General features: G+C 33.1%; 1 protein-coding gene across 1 annotated transcript; it reads right to left on the reverse strand.

Annotated features, from left to right (window-relative positions):
* Nucleotides 1-1,603: 1,603 nt before the first annotated feature.
* On the reverse strand, nucleotides 1,604-4,731 carry LOC133034248 (uncharacterized). Its single transcript, XM_061109298.1, has 5 exons — nucleotides 4,525-4,731; nucleotides 4,296-4,340; nucleotides 4,158-4,205; nucleotides 3,387-4,073; nucleotides 1,604-1,615 (listed from the first exon to the last, which is right to left on the reverse strand). Exons 2-5 carry the CDS (start codon nucleotides 4,296-4,298, stop codon nucleotides 1,604-1,606), a joined length of 750 nt encoding a protein of 249 aa, XP_060965281.1. The 5' UTR covers nucleotides 4,299-4,340; nucleotides 4,525-4,731.
* Between the last annotated feature and the right edge of the window lie 19,453 nt (nucleotides 4,732-24,184).

Genomic DNA, 24,184 nt, shown 5'->3' on the forward strand with positions numbered 1-24,184 from the left:
TGCTATTTTTTTGTTGTTTCTTTGTTGTTTTAGGCATTACAATTGTTATGAAGATGGCGCAAAGAAATTTACCCCGGGTTTTAGGCTAGGTGTTGATTATGTTGAGGATAAAACTTGGTTTTATCATTTGGCTACATGCGACATGTTTATAAACGACTTGGTAAAGTTTCCAATTTCTATTGTAGTTATGATAGTTTGTTTTCAGTTGCTTTATAAATGTTTTTAAGTTTTGATACTGTATTAGAGTTTTTTAACATTTGTTCAACCTTTTCATTTGTGTTTCTGTGTTGTTTTTTTTTCAGCATATGAACACCATATTCTATTACCTTCGGAAAAAAGGTAAATATTCTTCCGCTGTGACGTTGAATTTTGCAACAACTGATTGTCTCTTTGATGATTCCATCCAAGCTTTGTACCACAAATATAACAAAGCCAAGTCAATGAAGACTAAGATGTCACACATTCACGCTGCCCACCCAATAGCGCATTACATCCGAGGTATGCGCATTCCCTGTTCCAAGCCTTGGTATGAAGCTGATCATGTGTTATTCATCATCAATCTAAGAAGGGAAAGTCATTGGGTGTTTGGTTGTCTTGACTTGAATGAAGGGATTCTGTTTCTGTATAATTCTTTGAGGACTGCGAAAATGAATGCTGCAGCTAGGAATTCCATGAAGGCTTATTCTGTGTTGCTGCCTTTATTTTTCGATTTACTTGGTTTCTGGAAGAATAGGTCACATGCTCCTGCTTCAGGTTCTGACCCTACAGCTCCCTTAAGAATCGTGGAGATTAGTGGTCTGCCGTCTCAGCAGAAAAAGTGAGTGTTTCTTTTAAGTTTATTTTATGTTGGTTTTTAATTTCTAAACTATTTATTTTTCTTCTCTTGTTATAGTGATTGCGGAGCATATGTTGCTGCATTTGCCGAGTTCTTTATCCACGGAAAGGATGTCCCTGTGGACTTTGATATCGAAGTTTATCGTACCCGGCTTGCTGCACTTTTCTTCTCATATGGCAAAGGAAAATTGATGAAAGCATTGATAGCGAGGATGAGAAGCAAAGCAAGTCTTCTAAGGCATCTAAATTGAAAAAATAGGATCTTTTATTTTGGTGACTATTTTGTGTTATTGGTTGAATCTATTATCAGACAATAGTTAGTGTTATTGGTTCAATGTAGGTATAATATTTGATTTTATACTCTAGACCTGGTTTAAAACTTTTAGGATATTTGACATTTAGTCCTTATAATATGTTTATTGTATAGGTCTGTATTTCCTAAAGTTGTTTGTTTTGTTTAATTGTTTAAGTTTTTGTATACAGTCGCTCAACTATGGAGAAACTATTAACCAACTGAATACAAACAATGTTTTCATATTTCTAAATTGTGCTATGAATGTATTTTTATTCTTTGTTTTTCCTTTACTCCTTTTTCCTTTATTTTAGTTATGTTTTATCAATTCTTACCTGACTGCTTTTAAAACTGTAAAGAAGAAGTCATTCCGGTACTTAATATTTTCAAAGTGTCACAACTGTAACAAAACGATTTTGCAACTATTAAAAAACTGTTTCAAATTTCATTAAAATGAAATCCCATGTATTTAGAACATCACAGATCAACCTGTTTGAATTTGCACACAGAATTAAACAATTCAAATATTTCATATGTATCTATTTTATTGCTTGATTGTTGCATGTCTTTCGATTGTGTCCGTGTTGACCACATTTGCTGCACCTGTTATGTTTTTTTGTATCCCATTCAGATAAAAACCTTCGTTTCCTTGGTCTTCCAGATCTTATTTTTTGGTTTGGTGGCAGAACAATGATATCTTTTATGTTTTGTGGCACCTCTCATGTTGTGTGATTGTGTACCGGATATGTTGAGCCGCTGTATGTTTCAAGCCATGTTCTTGTGGTGTAATAACCTGAACAGTAGTTGTAAAAATTCAAGTTCATCTCTTTTATAATAGCAAGTGCATGAGCACACGGTAATTCGTCAAGTTGGAATCTGTTGCAACTACATGTTTTCTCCTTGAGGTTGATGACCCATGATCTGGTTAGTTCAACGACTTCGAACATGGTCTTGTTTATTGGTTTTACCTGCGTATTAAGTAAATTTATAAAATTGTTATTATGTATAACAACGGCAACCAAACTATTAAGAAACTATAATGCAACTACAATATTAAACATTTCATTACATTTTCTGTCAATGAGTCCACAAAGTTGTCGACTAATTTCTTCTCTGCTGTAGGTGTTAAAAATGTTGTTGTTTTCTGTGCTTTTTTCCTGTTTGTGTATGTCCATTGTTGTATCAAAGCTCTCAATGACTCCATCAGTGTTGTGATTGGTAGCTCTCTAGCTGCTAAGTTTGCTGCATTTAGAGATTCAGCAATGTTTGAAGTCATAGTTGAATACCTGTTGTTTTTGCAGTGGTATCTTGACCATTTGTGGTATCCAACTTGTTGTAAATATGGTCTGACACGGATGTCCAAGCTGTCCAACTCGCTCATATGGTATTCAAATTTCCTCTCTGTGTATGCTCTGGCTGCAGCGAAGAATGGTTTATCCAGCTTGCTTGCATTCTTCTTGAAGGTTGCTTTTAGGTTGCTTAACAGGTGGTATACACAATAGCAATGTGTGATTTCTGGAAATACTTGACAAGCTGCCTTAATTATGCTCTCATGTTTATCTGAGATCAAGTACTGTTCCTCTCTAATCCCATATGTTTCTCTTACTTTTGTAAAAAACCATTGCCATGAGTTGTTGTTTTCTGAATCCACAACAGAAAAAGCTAGTGGAAAAATGTGCCCATTTGCATCTTGTGTACAAGCAGAGAGCAATGTACCTCCATATGTTGATTTAAGGAAAGTTCCGTCAACAACTATTATAGGTTTGCATTTCTTCCATCCTTTTATTGAAGCATCCAGTGCGACAAACAAGTACTTGAAGCTGTTGTCATCCTCTGTTTGCATGTGCACTATTGTTCCGGGATTAGTTTTTTGCAACATGTGCAAAAAACCGGGCAGCAGCTTGTATGATTCGTTGGCTTTTCCTCGTAATTCTTCTTGCGCGTGCTCTTTGCTTCTCCATGCTTTCATGTAGTTCATTCTCACCCCATACTTGTGTTTCATTTCTCCTCTGATGTCTTGTGGCGTTTGAGTTGTTTTTATGTTGGTAAACCGTGGCTTGATGTAGTTTCCAATCAATTTCGTTGTAGCTTGTCTTTTGTCGGCAAATCTTATGTTTAGATCTTATGTGTGTATCACCTTTCTGTCGTACTTTCGAATGATGAATGACTTTGTTGGCCCGTTTCTGGATGACGTTAGTGCCCACTTGCATGTTGGATCCAAACAACAAATCTTGTATGTTCTTGCACATGATTTTTTCACTCTAAATTGGAAGTTGCTCCTAATTGCATAGTAACCAAGCACACTCTGCAGTGTTTCTTTGTCTTTGTATATTTGTGCTTCTTCTATTTCAGGATGTTGCAGATCTGTGATTAGTAGTTCGTCGTAATTTGTGATTTCTGGTTCCTTTTTTTTGTTGTTTTCCAGTTGCTCAACCATCTCCTCTGCCACAAGTTTTGCATAGTCCATGAAGTCAAAACTTTCTCCCCCAAATTCCGGTACTGTAGCTTCAATTGTATGTTGTTGATTTGTTGAGTCTTCTGTTGTTGCTGCATTGTATTCGATTGGTTGGAAGGCGCTTGTATGTGTAATTAATGAATTGTCATTTCCCAAGAATGATGCATCGATGGTTGTTGTTGGGTTGTGGATGACATTCACACACAATGGGTATGTTGTGAAGTCGGGGTCCTTCAGTTTGAGTTGTATGTAGAAATGCAGGCTTTGATCATCCTTTATCCTCAATGGTTGGTATCCTTCCTTCACTTGATATTTCAGTTGCAAAACAGTGTTTTCTTGGTTGCACTCCAGGACATCTTTGAGTTTCTGTTGCAAATCTTCATAGTTAGAATTGGCTGAAATGTAATGTCCACTGGCTTCATAATTTTCATAATTCATTCGATCATCGAATTGTCCATTGTAGAAGACTAGGAATGGAATGTCTTTCCTTTCCTGTGTTTTTGCAATGTTTATTAGTCCGAGGCAACGAATTTTAAAACTGGTTTGATTCTGTTATGAAATAGAGTACAAAATTACTTCTATCTCTGTCCCTTTGTTCAAGCATTGTATTTCCTGTCCTGATTCCTGCTTTTGCCATTTTTTTGTTGTTAATAAACTACAAAGAAACGAGAATAAAACTATTAAGAAACTTCATTAAATTTTTGGGAAACTAACCATTTCTCAAACTGTTTTGTCCTCTATCTTTTCCAAAATAAATTCCTGCAAAAAATGTAATGAAACTATTATTAAATGATTATGCAACTGTAAATCAACTTAAAAACCACAATTCTTTCCTCAAAATTACATAGTTCTTACTCAATGTCATTTTTCATCATGTTTATTCGAATCAGATCAATTTCCTACTATTATAAAACAAATTTGCTACCATTTACATAAATCGTACCTTCTATATATGCTAGCTTTTGGTACTCGTCAATTGACACTTCTTCATGATTTGTAAACCATTTTAAAACGATATTGCAACTGTAAGGCAACGCAAAAAATTAAAAAAACCCTTATTAGTATCATGTGGTTCCTTAATTAGAATCAGTTCTTGTTTTTTGTTGTTAGAATATGGCTTTCCTGTTGTAAACCGGTGAATCAACCAGAATGCAACTGTGTATGACGTATATCATTGTTGAAAAAAATTTCATTTCATACCTTTTTTTGGATTTCAGGGGGGAGCTCCAGATCTATTCAATACAGATTTACATTGCTTCAATCTGGATTTTCGACGCTCGTTTGAGTGATATTGCACGATTAAAAACCGAAATCAAATGTTTAATTTCAGTTTCTCCACGGTTTTCTGGTCTTTTTTTTAAAAAAAAAAATTCTGTTCAGATCTTTGGATTTGTTCGTTTCCTATCGAAATTCGCCAGAATTGATGGTTGTTCTACGCTCGATCTGGTTTCATTCTGGTTGCGTAGCCGACTGCATCGATGGAGGTTCCTTCATCGTCTCCGTTCGCGACGTGCGGCTGAAGGTATAGGTGAGGTGGTATTTTTGTAATATATTCGTAGTGGGCTGTACAAATGTTGATTGGGCCGGCCCACAGTTTTCTTGTAATATTTTACCCTTTTTGGAAGTTTCCTGTTTTTTTCCCTTTATTTTAAGTATATTTTTCCTAGTATTAAACTAGAGATTAATAATTAAGCCTTCTCTACACTTAATTATTTATTTCTTGAATTTAATACATTTAATTAATTTGAAAATTAAATATCTAAGTTGATTTTCATCATGATACTTAAATATTTCTTTTTCATGATACTTAATTAAATAGAAAATTATTTTTAGTTGAAATTTATTTTTTCAACTAAATTTAAATAATTTTCAAAATATATTTTTTCTTTATTAATCAAATTTCGAAATTGCATTTCTTAAATGCTGGAATTTCGAATTTTATTTGAAAAATAGATTAAAGTTGTAAATTATTTATTTTAATTTTGGACCAACTTAAATCAATTATTTTTTCATTTAATGATTAATTAAAATAAATGAAGTAAAATATATTTTATTAGAAATTTAATTAATTAGCCAAAGGAAAATCTAGATAGGTTATATTTTTGCTTGAAGTATTTTTCTAGTGTATTTAATTAAATAGAAAATTAATATTTAAGTTGATTTCCATCATCATACTTAAATATTTGAAATTTTTCTTATATATTTAATTAAATAGGAAAATTAAATTTTTTGTTGTAAATTAATTTTATTAATTAATGTTGGACCAACATTAAATTAGAATAATTTTTCCAGGATTTATTTTTTATTTTAACATGCATTTTCGAAAATTGTATCCTTGAATACTTTAATTTTTCGAAATGCAATATATATTTATAGAAAATTAAATTTGAGCCGTAAATTAATTTAAATTAATTTTGTAACAACTTAAATTGAATATTTTTCTAAATATTTATTAGAAATTATTACTAAGATGGAAATAATTCATGTTATTTTCATATCCATCTAAGTAAAATTTATAAATATTAAATTAAAATTTATATTTAGAATTTTTCATTCTAAATTGGAAATTTTAATTAAATAAATATATATTTAAAATAAATAGATTAAATAAAGAGAATCAAAGAAAATACAACTCTCTTTAAATAATGAGCTTTATTATTATTAAGACATTCGATCTCCATTGTTGGTCTTACAATAGTTAAATGTTTTCAATATGACCTCGAGACGCTAGACTTCGTCCCCCTATGGATGGTTATTCGTTGAACGCATTTAACACCGTAAGATCTCATTTGATAAGTGTTTTGTAGGTTTTCGTCTCTATTAGACTCTCCCCTACAGTGACTACTTAGAGATAAACTTATAAAACATGAAACAATGGTGGAAGCTCATAAGATAGAATTGCCTTGACTCTCGCCTAAACGGGACAACGCTGAATTCCAATCTTGATCGAATAAAAGGTTCCTAGAATGTTTAACATTTTAGATGAGCTGACAACTCTATTCAATGGATGGTAGCTTTGACTCTCGCCTAAACGGGACACTGATATCAGTTTGTTGAAAACCTTGGAAATTATTTAGGATTGTATGTTCTAGTATTTTCACTTGTCATTCCTACTTGCTATATGTTTAATAATTTCTGAATTGTGTATGAATTAATATTGAACCATGTTATTTTCTGTTATTAAGTTGTAGTTTAATTTCGAATCTTCATTGTTGGTCTAACTTGGTTTGTTTATCTAATGAGATAAATGCCTAGTGGATTTTCACCATTAGACATACATAATAGTGTTAGATCTCGAAAGATAAATATTGTATATGCAACATCTAGCTGTTCATCAATTGATGACACTTTAGACTAGTATTTTTACAATATGAAACAAGAAGATTGTATAAATAAGATTACTTTGACTTTCGCTAATCGAAGCAGCGTTGGATTCTTATTTACAAACGAAATTATCCTAATTCCTCTTAGCTTATTCATTTCGAATTAGCTCAATAACATATCATTGGATGAATGGTCTATATATCATTTAATGTCATTATATTTTCTCTTAAGAAATTAAATGACGCATATGATTATAATCCCGAAATTCTATTCCCAATTGATGTAAATCCTCAATCTTAGAAATCTCCTACTTGTATGGGCAAATCAGACTTAGAGTTAAATTAGTAGTGGTGGTCCAAGATAGAATTACTCATTATATTTGGTATAAATTAAGTCTTTGACTTTAATTTTAGAATCCAAACAGAAATTTTCTTATATTTCTAATTCCAGAATACAATACAGTTACACTTTCTCAAGTGTTTAATATCCATCTTCTATTAATGGATTCAAACTGTATGGAATATGAGTTTGGTATTATGTGACCATGATCTACTTGCACTATTCTAAGAACTCTTTGATGTAACTAAATCTAAGTCATCAAAAGACACTACCACATTTTTTTTAATCTATGGAATTTGTATCTTGTTCATAGTGGTTTTGACAAGATCAATCACTGTAAAGAGTTAATATTCCTATATCCACTGAAAGTAGTTCATCTCCTTCGCAGATGGATGTACATTCAGGGGTGGATATGAGTTTTTCGTTGTATTCTTAAAACGATCACTCTAGATTATACCTTATGCAAAGAAATTTGAAATGTTGAAAAATTTCATAAATTTCTAGCAATGGTTAAAACCATTAAGGTAAGTGGTTAAAGATCTTGCGAACTGATAGGGGTGGAGAAATAGTTAATAGATATCCAGTTCAAAGATCATTAAATTGATTTTTGAATTATATCCAAACTTACCTCCCCAGAAATTTCGAGTTGCATGTTGATGATTAGTTACTAGTCGTTGCCTAATTCCTTCTATGGTAATACAATTTGAGAATGATGTAATGGTTGTATACTTAATGTAAATCATTACTAGATTCATGGATGACCTAATCAAAATCTTAAGAAAAGCTAGAACTGTTAACCATGGTTTGTTAGCTATTGTAAGTGATTAGGGGTGGACCATCCCATTGTCAATAGATAAAAAAGTGGTTGTTCAAACAACTACTACTTTTATAAGAAAATGACTAAGTCTGAAAATAAAGTAGCAAATAAAGGAGATATTTATTTCTTGATTCCAAAAGTGTTCTATCATCTTATATGACATATGATGATCCCACTGCCTCTGTTGTCTTGTCACAACCAAAGAGGTTAATACCATTTAGTTTTCTTAGACATAATTCACGGTACCTTGTCCTAGTGGGAGAGTTTCTAAGAACTCACCTTCTTGGGAGACACTAGTGATTTAAAATCCATTGTGAGTTTAAATAAGTAATGGATTGTCAAGATAAGAAACTAAGAAGAAAAGCCAATAGAACTATGGTTTAATCCATTCACATGGAATAACCTAAAGTTTTCAATTACAAGGACATAAAAGGAAATTTTCGTTTATAAGTCTATTTAATGGACTTAACAAAGCTTCTTATTCCTAGTATTATAGGTTTGAGTTTATCTAAACCTATGACTTGTGGTATACCTGGTAATTACTTACTCTAATGCAAGCAACTTACTTTAGTAAGATGCTGAAGCATTTTCTTTCTAATGGCAATTTATAGAAGCTTCACAACTTCTTAAGCATAGATTTTATTTATCTAAGGAAAAGTCTCAACTATTCCAGAAAAGATAAAACCATGAAAGAATTTCTTAAATCAACAGTGAGAGGTCTTAGATATGTTTTTGTATGCCTTAGACCAGACACCTGCTGTTGAGTGGGAGTAATAAGTAGGTATCAGATTAATCCAGGAGAAGAACATTGGAAGACAATCAAGTAAATCTTAAGATAAAGAAGAGGAACTATATGTTAGTCTATAAGGGTGTATTTAAAACTCTTAGACTACACCACATCAGATTTCGAAATTTGCTTTTGTTCTAGAAAATCTTTCTGATAAGATGGTGATAACTCTGGGGGTGGAATAGTGATTTTGGAGAAGTGTAAAAACCTATCTGAAGTCTCTAGGTCTACCAGGAAGGGACTGAATGTTAAAGTTGCAGGAAAGGTACTTATTCAGTCTAAGGAAAGTTCTATATATTTTTGGCACCATTCCAAATTGCCTAAACTACTAGTGTTAATTTCCTGATTAACCAAAAGTAGTTGCCAAAGGTATAGAATCCAGTATCCCAAGAGAGTAGACATATAGAGAGGAATTTCACATTATCAATGATTTTGTGATTAAGGAAGAGTAATAGTGGAGGAAAGGTTGTGGTTAATTCAACTTTTCAGATCCTATTACAAGGAGTTTGCTACTACTACACTTGATTTGTATATCAAGGTGTTGAGATTATTTGAAATGCACATTTTGTTTTATATTAGTGCAAGTGGGAGTTTGTTGGGTTTTATGCCCTAAATAAAACTCATTTCAATATAATGAGATTTACTTATTAATATAGATCAGAAATAACATTTAATGTTGCATGGTTCACATAATTTATTTCATGATTATATGTACATAATGTATAAATTCATCTGAAACCCTTTTCACATACTTGATCCTGTTTATTGTGCTGTCAACACATTGGAAAGTAAACATGACTATGTGAATAAAGTTTTTTAGATTTATCAGACATAGGGTTTTATTGATATGATAATCTACAACAGAGTTTACTTGCATTTGGAGAAATGCTATGTTCTTTCCAGAGCATTGGTTAAAGTAAAGCTCAGGTTGGATGCATGGAGTATGCATCGGAAGGGACCGATAATGAACTTTGACTTAGATTTATTAAACTTACCGTAATATCTATTCAAGTTAATATTGCCTAGTTGATCCTAGATCAAATGATCTTAATCCTGTTATGATTAGGCTCGATCTCGAGAGGCTATTCGTGTTCTTTGATTTGTTAGTTAAGCCTACTTTTGGGTCAGGGTGATACGTACATTTTGGGAACACGGTAGTGCAATTGAGTGGGAGCGCTAACATAAACATGGAATCTATAGCTTCTATCTGGCGAATAGTAAGTAAAGGATGATCTCCTTCGAGCTTGACCAAACGAAAATAAATGGTGGAGATCTCATTTAACGTAAGCTAAAATATCATTTATACGGGGTTAAATGTTTTAAGGATTAAATACATTGTAGGGTGTAACGGTAATCTAATCCCTTTACAGTGTAGATCATTCATATAGAGGATCATTGATCAAATTAGGATTATAACAATGGATAACTAATGATGTGTCTATATGGTGGAACATATAGAGCATTATATATACTGAGAGTGCAATTCTAAGTTCTATGCGTGGATTCAACGAAGAATTAATAAGTTAGTGAATTTAGTAATAAATTCTTGATCTACTTATTGGAAGCTCGGTTATATAGACCCATGGTCCCCGCACTAGTTGAGATAATATTGCTTGTAAGACTACAATAAAATTGGTTTTGATTAATCAATTATAATTCTCAAATTAGACTATGTCTATTTGTGAATTTTTCACTAAGTAAGGACGAAATTGTAAAGAAAGAATTTTAGGGGCATATTTGTTAATTATGCTACTCTGTATGGTTCAATTAATAAATATGATAAATGACAATATTTATTTAATAATTACTTCTAGTTATTAAATAGTTAGAATTGGCATTTAAATGGTTGAATTTGAAAATTGGTGTTTTTGAGAAAATCAGATGCAGAAAAGATAAAACTGCAAAATTGCAAAAAGTGAGGCACAAATCCACTATGCATGGCCGGCCACTTTTGTAGGGTTTTCCCTCTGATATTTTCATTATTTTAATGCCAAATAATTCAAACCTAACCCTAGTGGAATGTTATAAATAGATAGTGAAGGCTTCAGGAAAATTACACACTAAATTTTCTACTTTTTCATTCAGAAAAACCTGAGCCTTTCTCTCTCCCTATCTTTAGCCGTCACTTCTTATCTTTCTTCCCTCTTCAATTTCGAAATACTTAGTGTCAGAGTAGTGCCCACACACAGCAAGTAATACCTCAATCATAGTGAGGAAGATCGTGAAGAAAGACTTTCAGCAAGAAGGAGTTTCAGCACTAAAGAATCAGAGAAAGAGATCCAGGTTCAGATATTTATAATGCTCTGCTACAGAAAGGAATCAAGGGCTAGATATCTGAACGGAAGGAGTCATTATATTCTGCTGCACCCAATGTAAGGTTTCCTAAACTTTATATGTGTTTATTTCATCTTTTAGAAAGTTCATATTTAGGGTGTTAATCAACATACTTGTGAGTAGATCTAAGATCCTGGTAAAATAATTTCCAACAGCATAGTCTACGAGTCTATCTTATTCAAATATTTCTAGATACGGAATTAGGGTTTCACAATTAGTAAACTCCTTTTCTCTCAAAGATTTTTTGTCCCTTTTTTTTTGTATAATCTGCCCCTATTTATAGTAATATAGGTAGGGAGTTAATTACATTTAAATTCGAATCCCATAACAATATTCCCCAAAATCGTGGGCTTTAATTACGCTCCATTTAAATATATGTAGATAATATTAGAAAATCACACAGCCATGATTTAAACCATCTTTAAGGTGATCAACGCTGACTTGGATAGGAACACATTGCCAGAAGTATCTTGCTAAATTGCCTCACCTAGTACATAAGTGAGTGACTTAGCTTACTCACATTCCAGCAATGGCATGAGCACCAATGTACTGAGCAAATTTAAGAACTGCTCTTTGACCATAAGGCCTTGCAAACTGGACAATCATGTCCTTCAAGTTATTACACTTTAGTTATTATAACATGGGTTATATGCTAAGTGTTCCAATAACCAATTTGCCTCGTCGATACTTCTTCACATACAGCAAGGTAGATGCCTCGCTATGTGTTGTTTATAGCTCCCTCGGTATTATGCCTTCTGAGACAAAATAGTTTCTCATCAATATGTGAATCGATAGTTTGTACATCCTTGTCTCGCTTAAGACTATGCAGTCAGCGAGTTATAAATATACTCTATTAATTCTATATTTAATGAGTTATTCTATTTTGCATTTAATGACATAATTATCATTAAATCTGTTGGTTCATATCCCACGAGATTGATACGTGTCACTTTCTGAAGTATAGTCGAATTTCGGGTATAACATTATGATATGTTAAAAAGTCCAATCCGTATTTGGATTAGACACTACAAAAAATAACTATTTTTAGTGACAACTTTTTAGTCACAACATAAGTTTTTTGTGACTAAATGTGATTTTTAGTCACAATAAAAAGTTACTTGTGACTAAAACATAGTATTTAGCTACAAGTTGTCACTAATTTAGTTTTGGTGACAACAAGTATTGTGACTAAAAACACATTTCATCACAACAAATTGTAATTTTTGTGACTAATACTTTTAGCCACGGACTTTTTAGTCACAGCATAGGAGTGATGATTTATAATTAGTCACAAGTTTTTTACTTTTAGTTATAAATTTTATCGTGACTCAATGTAAAAAAAATTTGTAGTGAGAGAATGACTAAAAGACACTATTAGTGCTTAGTACTATTCTAAGTATCATACTACTATTTATGTAATTAAGTATTAGATGTTATATAACTAGCTTTTAGTAAAATAATATTAAACAATCATAAAACTCTACCTATAAAAAAAATATTGGGCATACTCAGTATCAACCAAGAAGAAAAAAAATGAAAGATAAGTCAAGTAATCTAACTTGTTAATTCCATTTTTTGCATATTTAATTGACAAAAATATTTTATTATTTAGTGTATATTTTCGGCTGGAGTATTTTAATTTGTGTCCATATTTTGTGTATCTAAACTTAGAAGGAAAGTTGTCTAGCTTTCCTATTTATGGAAATTGAGGTAAAAATGGTAAGTTTGATTATAGAATTTATTCTTATCTAACCAGTTGGTATATTTTGATCTTGAGTGAGTTTCCCATTTTCTTAGATCAGATTTCTTGAAGAGAAAACTGGAGCTTGTACTTACTGCCCACGATTTTGTAGGTACAAAAATGGAAATTCCTGGGCTGATTGAAGATTTATTTTAGGGAAGTTTCTAGTGGGTTGGGGTCTTGTTCAGGTCGTGTGTAAGCTGTAAATAAGGTGTATATTGATTATACATAAACCTTATAGCAGCTAGGTTTAGTACCTCTCTTGTATCTTTGAATTTCACTCATATCTTTAGAAAAGAGAGTCTTTGTTTTGTAGAGAAGAGTTGTTCGACTCTTGCTCTGATTAAATGTATTTTGTATTGTCTTGAGTCTGTATTCAAGTCTACAAAGAAGAAGAACATCAGTGCAACCTTCGGGAGAAGGTTTTACAAAGCTTTCAGAAAATTTCTTTTCAAGTCCTGCATCGGGAGGAAGCAAGCACTCTTCAAGGTGATCGAAGGGATTTTCACCTCTTGGAGTTTTATCAAGATTCAGTTAGTAGATAGAAATACATCAAGCTTGCAGCATATAATTAGAGGGAGTCTATTTATGCATAAATAATAAAATTGTGAATATTAAAATACGGAATTTCAATTGGTATCAGAGCAGGTCACTAAATTCTTAGTGAGATCTTAAGATTATTTTTTTTAATTTGTTTTGTGTGAGATGTCTTTGTTCGCAGAAGGAAGCTCTATCTCTCGACCACCTCTGTTAAATGAGTCAAATTATCCTTATTGGAAGGTCAAGATGAGGGCATTCATCAAATCACAAGATGAGAAAGCATGGAGAGCTATACTTACAGTATGGTCATAACCTACTAAAAGTGATGATGAAGATAATACTAAGGTAAACCCTGAACTCAATTGGACTATTGAAGATGAAAATTATCTGGTTATAATAATAAGGCTTTGCATGCTATTTTTAATTGTTTTGGTGAAGGCTTTATTAAATTAATTTCATCTTGTGAATCTTCAAAGGAAGCGTGTGAAATCCTTTAAACTCAGTTTGAAGGTACCGCTGATGTGAAAAGATCACGTTTTACCATGTTGTAAATTAGATTTGATGAATTGAGAATGTCAAAAACTAAAACTTTGTCTGATTTTTGTGAAATACTATCTTATATTTCAATGAGTTTTTTGCCCTGGAAGAAAAATTAGATGAATTTATCTTAGTTCAAAAAATTATTTGTGTTCCTTCCTGACAGGTTTGACACAAAATTTCTAGCAATGGAAGAGGCAAAAGACTTTAGCAAAATGAAGGTTGAGGAACTCATGGGTTCTTTAAGAACTTTTGAGAAAAAGAGTAAGCAAAGTTACTTAAATGAGAAAAGCAAAGGTATTGCTTTCAATGTTTCTGAACATGTTGTTTCTGATGATGATAATGATAATGAAATGGCCTTGTTGACGAAAAATTTCCAAAAATACATGAAATCTGTTGGAAATAAAAAGAATTGTTCAAAAACTCCAAAAGGTAACATTTTAGGTAACAATTGGTATCTGAATGTTACTTGGAGTGATGATTCTGAAAGTAGTGAAGATGAAAAAGAAAAGGTTACTCTAACAAGTGTTTTGTCAAGAAATGTGCAGGAAAAAGGAAAAATCATTTGCATGAATAATACCTTGATTTTTGACAACAAGGAAGAAGCTGGATTCGAATGAGATGAGTCTGGAATTGATGAGAACTCTATGGCAGAATCTTACAAGGTAATGTTTGGTAAGTGGTTGGAAGTATGTACTGAAAATCGTTCCCTGGTTAAAGATAATAAAGACTTGTGTAACAACAGTAATGAGCTGGAAGAAAAATTAAATATTGTGAATCTGAACTGTCTTTAAAAGAATCTGAAATTATTTCTTTGACTAAGGAACTTGAAAACATTAAAAAGAATGTCTAAATTTTAAATCCAGGTTCCAACATTTTTGAAAAGATTCAAAAATCTGGCCAAACTAATCATGCTGGTCTAGGTTATGGTTCTACTCAATCTGATTTCAATACCACTTTTGTTAAATCTGATATTTTTGTTTCTGGAAGAACTGTTTCTACCTCGCAGGATTCTGTCACTTCAGCAAAATACTCTGCTGTTATAGAAAAGAAGCAGCACAGTAAGTTTGACAATTCCAAAGGAAATGGAAGACGTTTCATCCCTATTTGCCATTTTTGTGGGATAAAAGGTCACATTCGACCTAAGTGCATCACTATACAAAACATGTTTAAATCTAATTACCTTGGAAATAAACATGCTTTAGAAAAACAAAAAATGGGTTGTCAAAAATAAATGCTTGGTAGGTTCTTCTTGTTTTAAAACTATTGCTACTAACATGTTGCACTTTGATAGTGGTTGTTCTAGACACATGATAGGTGAAAAAGAATATCTTGTGAACATTAGACCAATGCAGTGTGGAGAAGTTACGTTTGGTTAGGGTCTTGTTGTAAAACTCATAGGGATAGGAACTCTCAATTTTGAAGGGCTTCCTAGACGAAAGAATGTCATGTTGATTGATAGACTAAAAGCTAATCTTCTTAGCATTAGTCAAATTTGTGATCAGGGTTATACTGTGAGCTTTGATAGTAATCATTTTTATGTGTATAATATTCTTAATGAAATTATATTACATCAGATTTAGTGACAATTGTTACTCTCACTCCGTATGCTACTTGTCATTCTGTCATTGATAATATTACTGATTTATAGCATGAAAAACTTGGTCATATTCATTTTAAAAATCTGAGATTGTCTAATGCAGGAATTGTTTGAGGATTACCAAGATTAAGTAAGGAGTCTTTGGGAAAATGTGGACCATGTCAACTTGGTAAGCAACTGAAAATTTCTCACAAGAGTGTTCCTGATGTGAATACTTCCAGAGTTCTCGAACTTTTACACATGGATTTGATGGGTCCAATCTAGGTTGAAAGCTTGAATGGTAAGAGGTATATTTTTGTGTGTGTTGATGATTTTTCTCGATTTTCATGGGTGGATTTTTTGAGAGAAAAATCTGATACTTTTGAAGCTTTTCAATCCTTGTGTTTGAAATTAAGAGTTGAAAAAAATTGTAACATTTGTAAAATTGTTCTGATTAGGAGCGATCATGGAAAAGAATTTGAAAATACTATATATGATGAGTTTTGTAAATCTAATGGTATTTCTCATGAATTTTCTGCTCCTAAGACTCCTGAACAAAATGGAGTTGTTGAAAGAAAGAACTGTACTCTAGCAGAAATGGCTAAAGTAATGTTGAATAGCAGGAAGCTTACGAGGCGTCTTTGGGCCGAAGCAATCAACACTGCTTGCTATACCATCAACAGAGTGTTCTTACGTCCAGGTACTCACAAAACTCCATATGAAATCTGGAAAGGTAAGAAACCAAATGTAAGTCACTTTCATGTGTTTGAATGTGTTTGTTACATTTTAAGAGATCGTGATTACACTGGAGAGTTTAATGCTAAAAGTGATGAAGGTGTTTTCTTAGGATATTCCATCAAAAGTAGGGCATATTGTGTGTATGACATGAGAACCCAAACTGTTATGGGATCTGCTAATGCTGTTGTTGATGATCCAAAAGATTTGTCTGAGTTTTCAACAAAAGAACAGATTTGAGACTTGCTGGAAAAGCCTACTGCTGAGGAAAAGGAACCTGACGGAGCTACAGAAACTGCTGTCGAGGCTACATTGCAGAACTCTGTTGCTACAGAAACCTTAACAACAAAAGAATCTGAGAATTCTTCATATTCAATCACTAATCCAATTCAGAGGGAACCATCCTCCAGGGTTAAAAAGAATCATCCTTCAGATCTCATCCTTGGAAACTTGGATGAGAGCATGGTTACAAGAAGAAAATATGCTAATATAATTCAATTTTTATGTTTTGTTTCTTCTTTAGAGCCAAAATCTGTAAAAGAAGCTCTAATGGATGAAGATTGGTTTCTTGCTATGTAGGATGAGCTACATCAGTTTGTTCGAAACAAAGTTTGGAAAATGATTCCAAGACCACCATTTGTGAACATCACTAGAACCAAGTGGATCTTCAAAAATAAGAGTGATGAGTTTGTGACTATCATTCGAAACAAGGCAAGGTTGGTTGCCTAAGGATACACTCAGGTTGAGGGTATTGACTTTGATGAAACATTGGCTCGAGTAGCAAGACTGGAATCTATTTCCATAGCTTGCATTCTTGGTATTAAATTGTATCAAATGGATGTCAAATCTGCCTTTTTGAATGGTTTGTTGAAGGAAGAAGTGTATGTTGAACAGCCAAAAGGGTTTGAGGATCCTTACTTCCTTGATCATGTTTATAAGTTAGACAAAGCTTTGTATGGTTTGAAACAAGCACCACGTGCTTGGTATGAGCGTTTAACTGAATTTTTGCTTTCTCATGATTACAAAAGAGGAAATGTTGATAAAACACTTTTCATCAAAATATTAATACTGATGTAATTGTTGCTCAAATATATGTTGATGATATTGTGTTTGGTTCTACTTCTAACTCAGATGTCTAGGTTTTTGTTTCTCAAATGGAAGAGGAGTTTGAAATGAGCATGGTAGGTGAAGTCACTTATTTTCTCGGTCTTCAAGTGAAGCAATCAGATGAGGGAACATTTGTCTCTCAAAGCAAGTATGAAAGAACTTGGTGAAAAAGTTTGGTCTTGAGAATGCCAAACATACCAATACTCCCATGAGCGCAACATTGAAATTAACCAAAGATGAACAAGGAGTAAAGGTAGATCAAACTTTGTATCAAAGTATGATATGCAGTTTGCACGATATTAGGGAAATCCCATGGAATCTCATCTTTCTGCTGTGAAAAGAATCATTCGATATGTAAATAGCACTGTTGATTTCGGGATTCTGTTTTCTAAAGACACTAACTCTAATCTTGTTTGTTTTAGTGGTGCTGAATGGGCAGGTAGTGCAGATGATAGAAAAAAGCACTAGTGGTGGATGTTTCTATCTTTGAAACAATCTTGTTTTATGGCACAGTAAGAAGTAAAACTCAATCTCTCTGTCCATTGAAGAGGCTGAGTACATTGCTGCGGGTAGTTGTTGTACCCAATTGTTATAGATGAAACAAATGATGGCAGATTATGGGTTTGATTTGAAAACTTTAACTATTTTTTGTGATAACACTAGTGCTATAAACATTTCAAAAAAATCATGTTCAACACTCACGCACAAAGCACATAGACATCTGTCATCACTTTATTAGAGAGCTTGTGGAAAATAAAACTCTTGTCTTAGAATATGTTGAAACTAGCAAGCAAATAGTAGATATTTTTACTAAAGCTCTTGAGTTGGTCTGATTTATCTCCCTAAGGAAATCCTTATGGGTTTGTACTGTTTAATGTTTGTATTCTTCACGATCCTTGTTATTTGAGTTGACTTAGGGTTCATAATGTCTTGTCTTTGTCTTTGTCCTAGAAGAAAACCTCAACCTTATAAGAATTACAGTCATTATTTTATTGCTAACATTTTTGGTGTTATGGTTTCATACAGGTTTGGTTCAGGAAAATTGTTCACTTCCTTATAAGCTTATAAGCTACCATTTTTCAAAACCTCAACCTTATAAGCTACCATTTTTCAACCTTATAAGCTACCATTTTTCAAAAAATGTTTTAAAACTTTGTGGTCAAGCTCCATTGGATGGATAGAGCTACCTATCCCAATGTGTGAAAGTCGTCTCTGAGTAAGTTGGAACTACGTAATTAGGAGTTATGTAGAAGATACGCTACCACTGAAAAGGGCTACCATTGAGGTAGTGTGACAATGTCTCCTATGGTTACAATTTATTAGAAAAAATCTTTTTGACAAATTGGGCAATGTTCCCTGCTTACACTTTCACACACTTATGCTTGACACAGTTTGTGGTAAAATTCTCATATCTTCGAAAATGGTGTTATAAAGTTGTTACATACTGTTTGAATTGCCTTTAATATTCTTGGTGATTGAGTCCATTTTTTTTTCCTGCATAACTGGTATGACCTCATTCCACTAGTTCATTAGCTTGATAAAATAATTTCTGACTATTCTTCTAAGTTTGATTTTTTTATTAGGGACAAAGACAAGGGAACATTGTGTACTTTTTGTTGGCAAAAATATCAAGGTTATTTATTGGTTTCCTATTTGGTGGTATTTTCGGATTTGGTTGGTGTATTTTTTTAGATTTTGTAGGGATATGTTGTTTCCTTTTTCCAATTATGGTAACCTTATTTGACCAATTTTTGAAATATTTTTTTGGTTTCCTTTTTTTTTCCTCACGTGGTGACCAAGGTAAGGAAGTTACTTTCCTTTTTTTTTTTTCTTTTTTCTGATTATTGGATATTTAATTTTAAGTGCTATATATGTTCAACTACCCACCATATCCATGATCACCACTATTCATTCCTCTCTCATTTTTTTTTTTAAAAGACTAATCTTTTTCAAGTTTGAGAGTGTGTTTGCTTTCTAGGGTTTCAAAGAAAAATGGCAGGAACTAAAAATGCTCAATCGTCCAAGAAGCCTTCTCTTGGCTCTGCCTCTGCTTCTCCGATCACCCCACCTGCGCCAGCTGCTCCAGTGACCAGAGTTCCTAGATCGTCGTCTACTCTGACGAAAACTGTCAGAAAGTTTAAGATCCAAGTTCGAAAGTCAACTTACAACCTCGTTTCTCCTCTGACCATTGCCTCTCCGATTGCTACTCCAACTCTCGGGTTTGGTGATCATGATGAATCTCATTCATCTGATCACACACTGTCGAAGTCTACTTCTTCGAATGGTGCTCCAAATGTTGAGAAATCAATAGTGCCCTTGCCCACGGTGAGTTCTCGAACAAGGTCCAAGGTATCCACACCTCAAAAACCCAAAGTGGTTCTGCCCAAAAGTGTCTCCAAAGGGAAAAAGGTGGTGTCTTCATCTTCAAAGGCCAAAAGTCTAAAAGAAAATCCCCCTTCCATCTCATCATTGGATTGTGAACCTGAAGAAGAGACCGAGGAGGATCACAAATCAGAGGGTATGTCTGATTCAAGTGAAGAGTTTGTGCCCAAAGAACAACCCTCTGCTGATGATTCTGGTCTAAAAGTGAAGAGCTTGAAGCTGAACCTGCCAATGCGGAACCAATTATTGTCCCTACTACAGTTCCAAAGAAGGACAAAGGAAAACGACCCATTGTTTTTCCAAGTCGTATTCTTCCTCAAAAAAGATAAAGGCCCTCTGGTATTACTCTTGAAAACTTCAAGCCTCATTCTCATTATTTTTGTTACAATGACAATGCTAGAGACATGAAATTTTATGAGAATTAGAATTTTACTATTGAGAAAAATTTCAATGTCATTGCTCATAAGCCATTTGGGGTTTCTAACATGTTAAAAGAAAGACAATGGATGGATACTTTGATCTGTTTTGATGGCTCTGTGGATCGAATTGTAAAGGAATATTATGCTAACATCACTGATGAGTGCCTCGATGAGGACTCTTTTATGTTTGACAAAGTATTTGTGAAGGGACACTGGTGTTCCTTTATTGTGAAAGATGTGGCTGAGGCTCTCAATCTGCCTATGGGAATTGAGACAAATGATGTGGAGTTTGATCGTCAAAAGGTGTTCGTGTTGGGTTTTATGCCGTAAATAAAACTCTTTACAATCTGATTAGTTATCAATATAAGAAATTTGAAGTGATTGATGTTTGCATGAATTCTACATGCTAATGGTTTAATATGTTTATTACATTTACACACAAAATCAGTTAAATCCAGATCATATGTTTATTCACAATTACAGTATCGTCAACACAGTGGAATGTGATTGTGATCATATGAATAAAAAGACTTGGTCCCTGTTTCATCAGTGTTATTGGATTTACACTAATGTGATAATCAGCGATGATGTGTACTTACACTTGGAGTAAGTGTTATGTTCTTTCCAGGACATTAGTAAAGTATACTAGTTTCGAACGTATGGAGTATACATTGGACTGGACCGATATTGCAACTAAGTTAAGATATTACAAACTTACCGTTATATATATCTTTCCAAGTCAATATCAGTAGTTGATCTTAAGATTAAAAGAATCTAAATCCTGATATGCTTAGGCTCAACTCAGGAGTGCTATTCATGTTCTTTGATTTATTAGTTAAGCATACTTTTAGGTCAGGGTGATACGTATATTTTGGGAACATGATAGTATGATTGAGTGGGAGTGCTAAACATAAATATGGAATCTATAGCTTCTACTGTTGTATAGAAGTCAAGTGATGATTCCCTTCGAGCTTAGAAAATAGAAGTAAATGGATGAGCTCTTGTTTAACCGACTAATTATTAGATCACTAAACACCATTTACAGGTAGCTAAGTGTTTTAAGGGGCAAAATACATTGAGGGGTGAGAACGGTAAAGAAATCCCATCTTGATGTAGATCATCTATATAGAGGATCTTTAAATCACAATAAGATTAAAACAATGGTTAAATGAGATAGCATATTGATATCGTGGAACATATAATATGCTCTATATAAGTCTGAGAGTGCAATTCTAAGTTCTAAGACTGGATTCAACGAAGAATTAATAAGTAGGAATTTACTTGGTAAATTTGGTTCACTTATTGGAAGCTCAGCATATAGATCCATGGTCCCCATTCTAGTTGAGAACATTCTGCTTGTAAGACTCATTAATTGATTCGTGATTGATCAATTATAATTCTAAAGTTAGACTATGTCTAATTTTATGAATTTTCACTAAGCAGGGGTGAAATTGTAAAGAAAAGAGATTCTAGGTGTATTTATTTATTAATGGACTTTATATGTCTAGTTAATAATTAAATTAAATGACAATATTATTTAATAATCTATTTTAGTTATTAAATAATTAGTTTTGGCATTTAAAAGGTTAGAATTGAAAAATTGGCATTTTTGAGAAAATAGAAATAAAATTTGTTAAAACTGCAAAATCAAGTGGGGCCCATTATAACACCATGGCCGGCCACTAATTGTGGATTTTCAAATTAATATTTTTATTATTTTAATGCCAAATAATTTCTAACCTAAACCTAGTAGTTGCCTATAAATAGAAAGTGATGGCTCAGTCAAAACACAACACATTCATTAGTTATCTGATAGAAATTTCTCTCTTCAGAAAAACTGAGCATTCCCTATTTTCTATACCTGGCCGAAACCCCTTCTCTATTTTCTCTCTTCTATATTTCGTGACCCTAGTGAAAGAGTGAGTGCCCACACACAGCAAGCAGTAACTCAATCATAGATTGGAAGACTGTGAAGGATCAAACTTAAAGAAGAAGGACATTCGGGCTCAGATCTTGATTATACTGTGCGACAGAAAGAATACAAGGGTTAGAGATCTGAGTGGAAGGAGACATTAATTCTGCTGCATCAATGTAAGGTTTTCTTAACTTTATATGTGTTTAATTTGTCGTTTTAGAAAGTTCATATTTAGGGTGTTAAACAACATACTTGTGAGTAGATCTAAGATCCTGGTAAAATAAATATCCAACAGTTCGGGTATCTCGTTGGTGATAATGATGTGGAACTCTCCGACACTATGCATATGTCTCAACTCACCTATCAACATGCTATTCTCATGAGGTTTGTTCTATCCAATTGGTTTCCTTGCTCCAATCCGGTAAATGTTTCAGATGAACTTGCCTTCATTTTGTATAAAGTTTCAATTGGCGCTAAAATTGATTTGGCTAACATGATTTGGGAGCAAATTGTTTCTCTTATAAATGGCAAGAAACCTAGGCTCAATCTTATCTTTCCTCATTTAATCTATAAGATTTTATCTGATCAAGAGGAATTGATTCTTGAGAATGAATCCATTGAGATGCCTGCTGTTGGAACTACTTTCAAAGTTCCAGAGAAATCTCATCAAGGAAAATATGCTAAGAAAAAGGCTCGGTCTGCTTCCCCTGGTGTTACTGATGAACCTGCTACTGCCTCTACATCCACTTCTACTTCTACAGAATTGGTTGAATTCAACTTGCGTTCGGGAAGAATTGAGACAAGTCACCTTTCTCAGGAGGATGGACAACATCATAAAATTCTTCCAATCCAATGATGATAAATAAGTGGTCTATTTTTTTACCTCTTGCTTTTTATTTATGTGTGTTTGAACTACTATGCCTTTGTTCATGCTTTTGTTATCTTTGGCTACTTGATAGACAAAAAGGGGGAGTAGTATATTTTTTGGATTATGTGTTACAACTTTGGACCCTTGTTTTAGGAGCAGTTATCTTGTTTGTGGTTTGTGCACTTTTCCGTTTAAAAAGTTGTTTTATTTTCAGTTTGTAAGCCTTTTCGTATAAAAAAAATTCTTTGTTTTATGTGTTAGAGTGCTTTCATGAAGGGGGAGTATTTTTTATAGTCTTTTATCTTTAAAAAAGCTATTCCCTTTGGTTTCTAACACTTGATGCAAGTTTTCTCATAATAAAATGTTTTGTCAATCAAAGTGCCAAAAGGGGAGATTGTTAATTCTATTTTTGGCATATTTAATTGACAAAAATATTTTATTATTTAGTGTATATTTTCGGTTGGAGTATTTTAATTTGTGTCCATATTTTGTGTATCTAAACTTGAAATGAAAGTTGTCTAGCTTTCCTATTTATGGAAATTAAGGTAAAAATGGTAAGTTTGATTACACAATTTATTCTTATCTAACCAGCTGGTATATTCTGATCTTGTGTAAGTTTTCCATTTTCTTAGATCAGATTTCTTGAAGAGAAAACCGGATCTGAACTTTCCTTTTCTATAAAAGGAAAGTTGTACTTACGGCCCACGATTCTATAGGTATAGAAATAGAAATTCTTGGGCTGATTAAAGATTTATTTTAGGAAAGTTTCTAGTGGGTTGGGGTCTTGTTCAGGCCGTGTGTAAGCTGTCAATAAAGTGTATATTGATTATAAATACACCTTATAGCAGTTAGGTTTAGTACCTTTATTGTATATTTGAATTTCACTCATATCTTTAGAAAGAGAGTCTTTGTTTTGTAGAGAAGAGTTGTTCGACTCTTACTCTGTTTATATGTATTTTGTATTGTCTTGAGTCTGTATTCAAGTCTATAAAGAAGAAGAACATCAATGCAACTTTCGGGAGAAGGTATACAAAACTTTTGGGAGATTGCTTTTCAAGTCTTGTATCGGGAGGAAGCAAGCACTTTTCAAGGTGATCAAAAGGGATTTCGAGCTCTTGGAGTTTTATCAAGATTCGGTTAGTAGGTGGAATACATCAAGCTTGCGACATATAATAAGAG

Source organism: Cannabis sativa, chromosome 2 (assembly GCF_029168945.1).
Source record: "Cannabis sativa cultivar Pink pepper isolate KNU-18-1 chromosome 2, ASM2916894v1, whole genome shotgun sequence".
NCBI lineage: Eukaryota > Viridiplantae > Streptophyta > Magnoliopsida > Rosales > Cannabaceae > Cannabis > Cannabis sativa.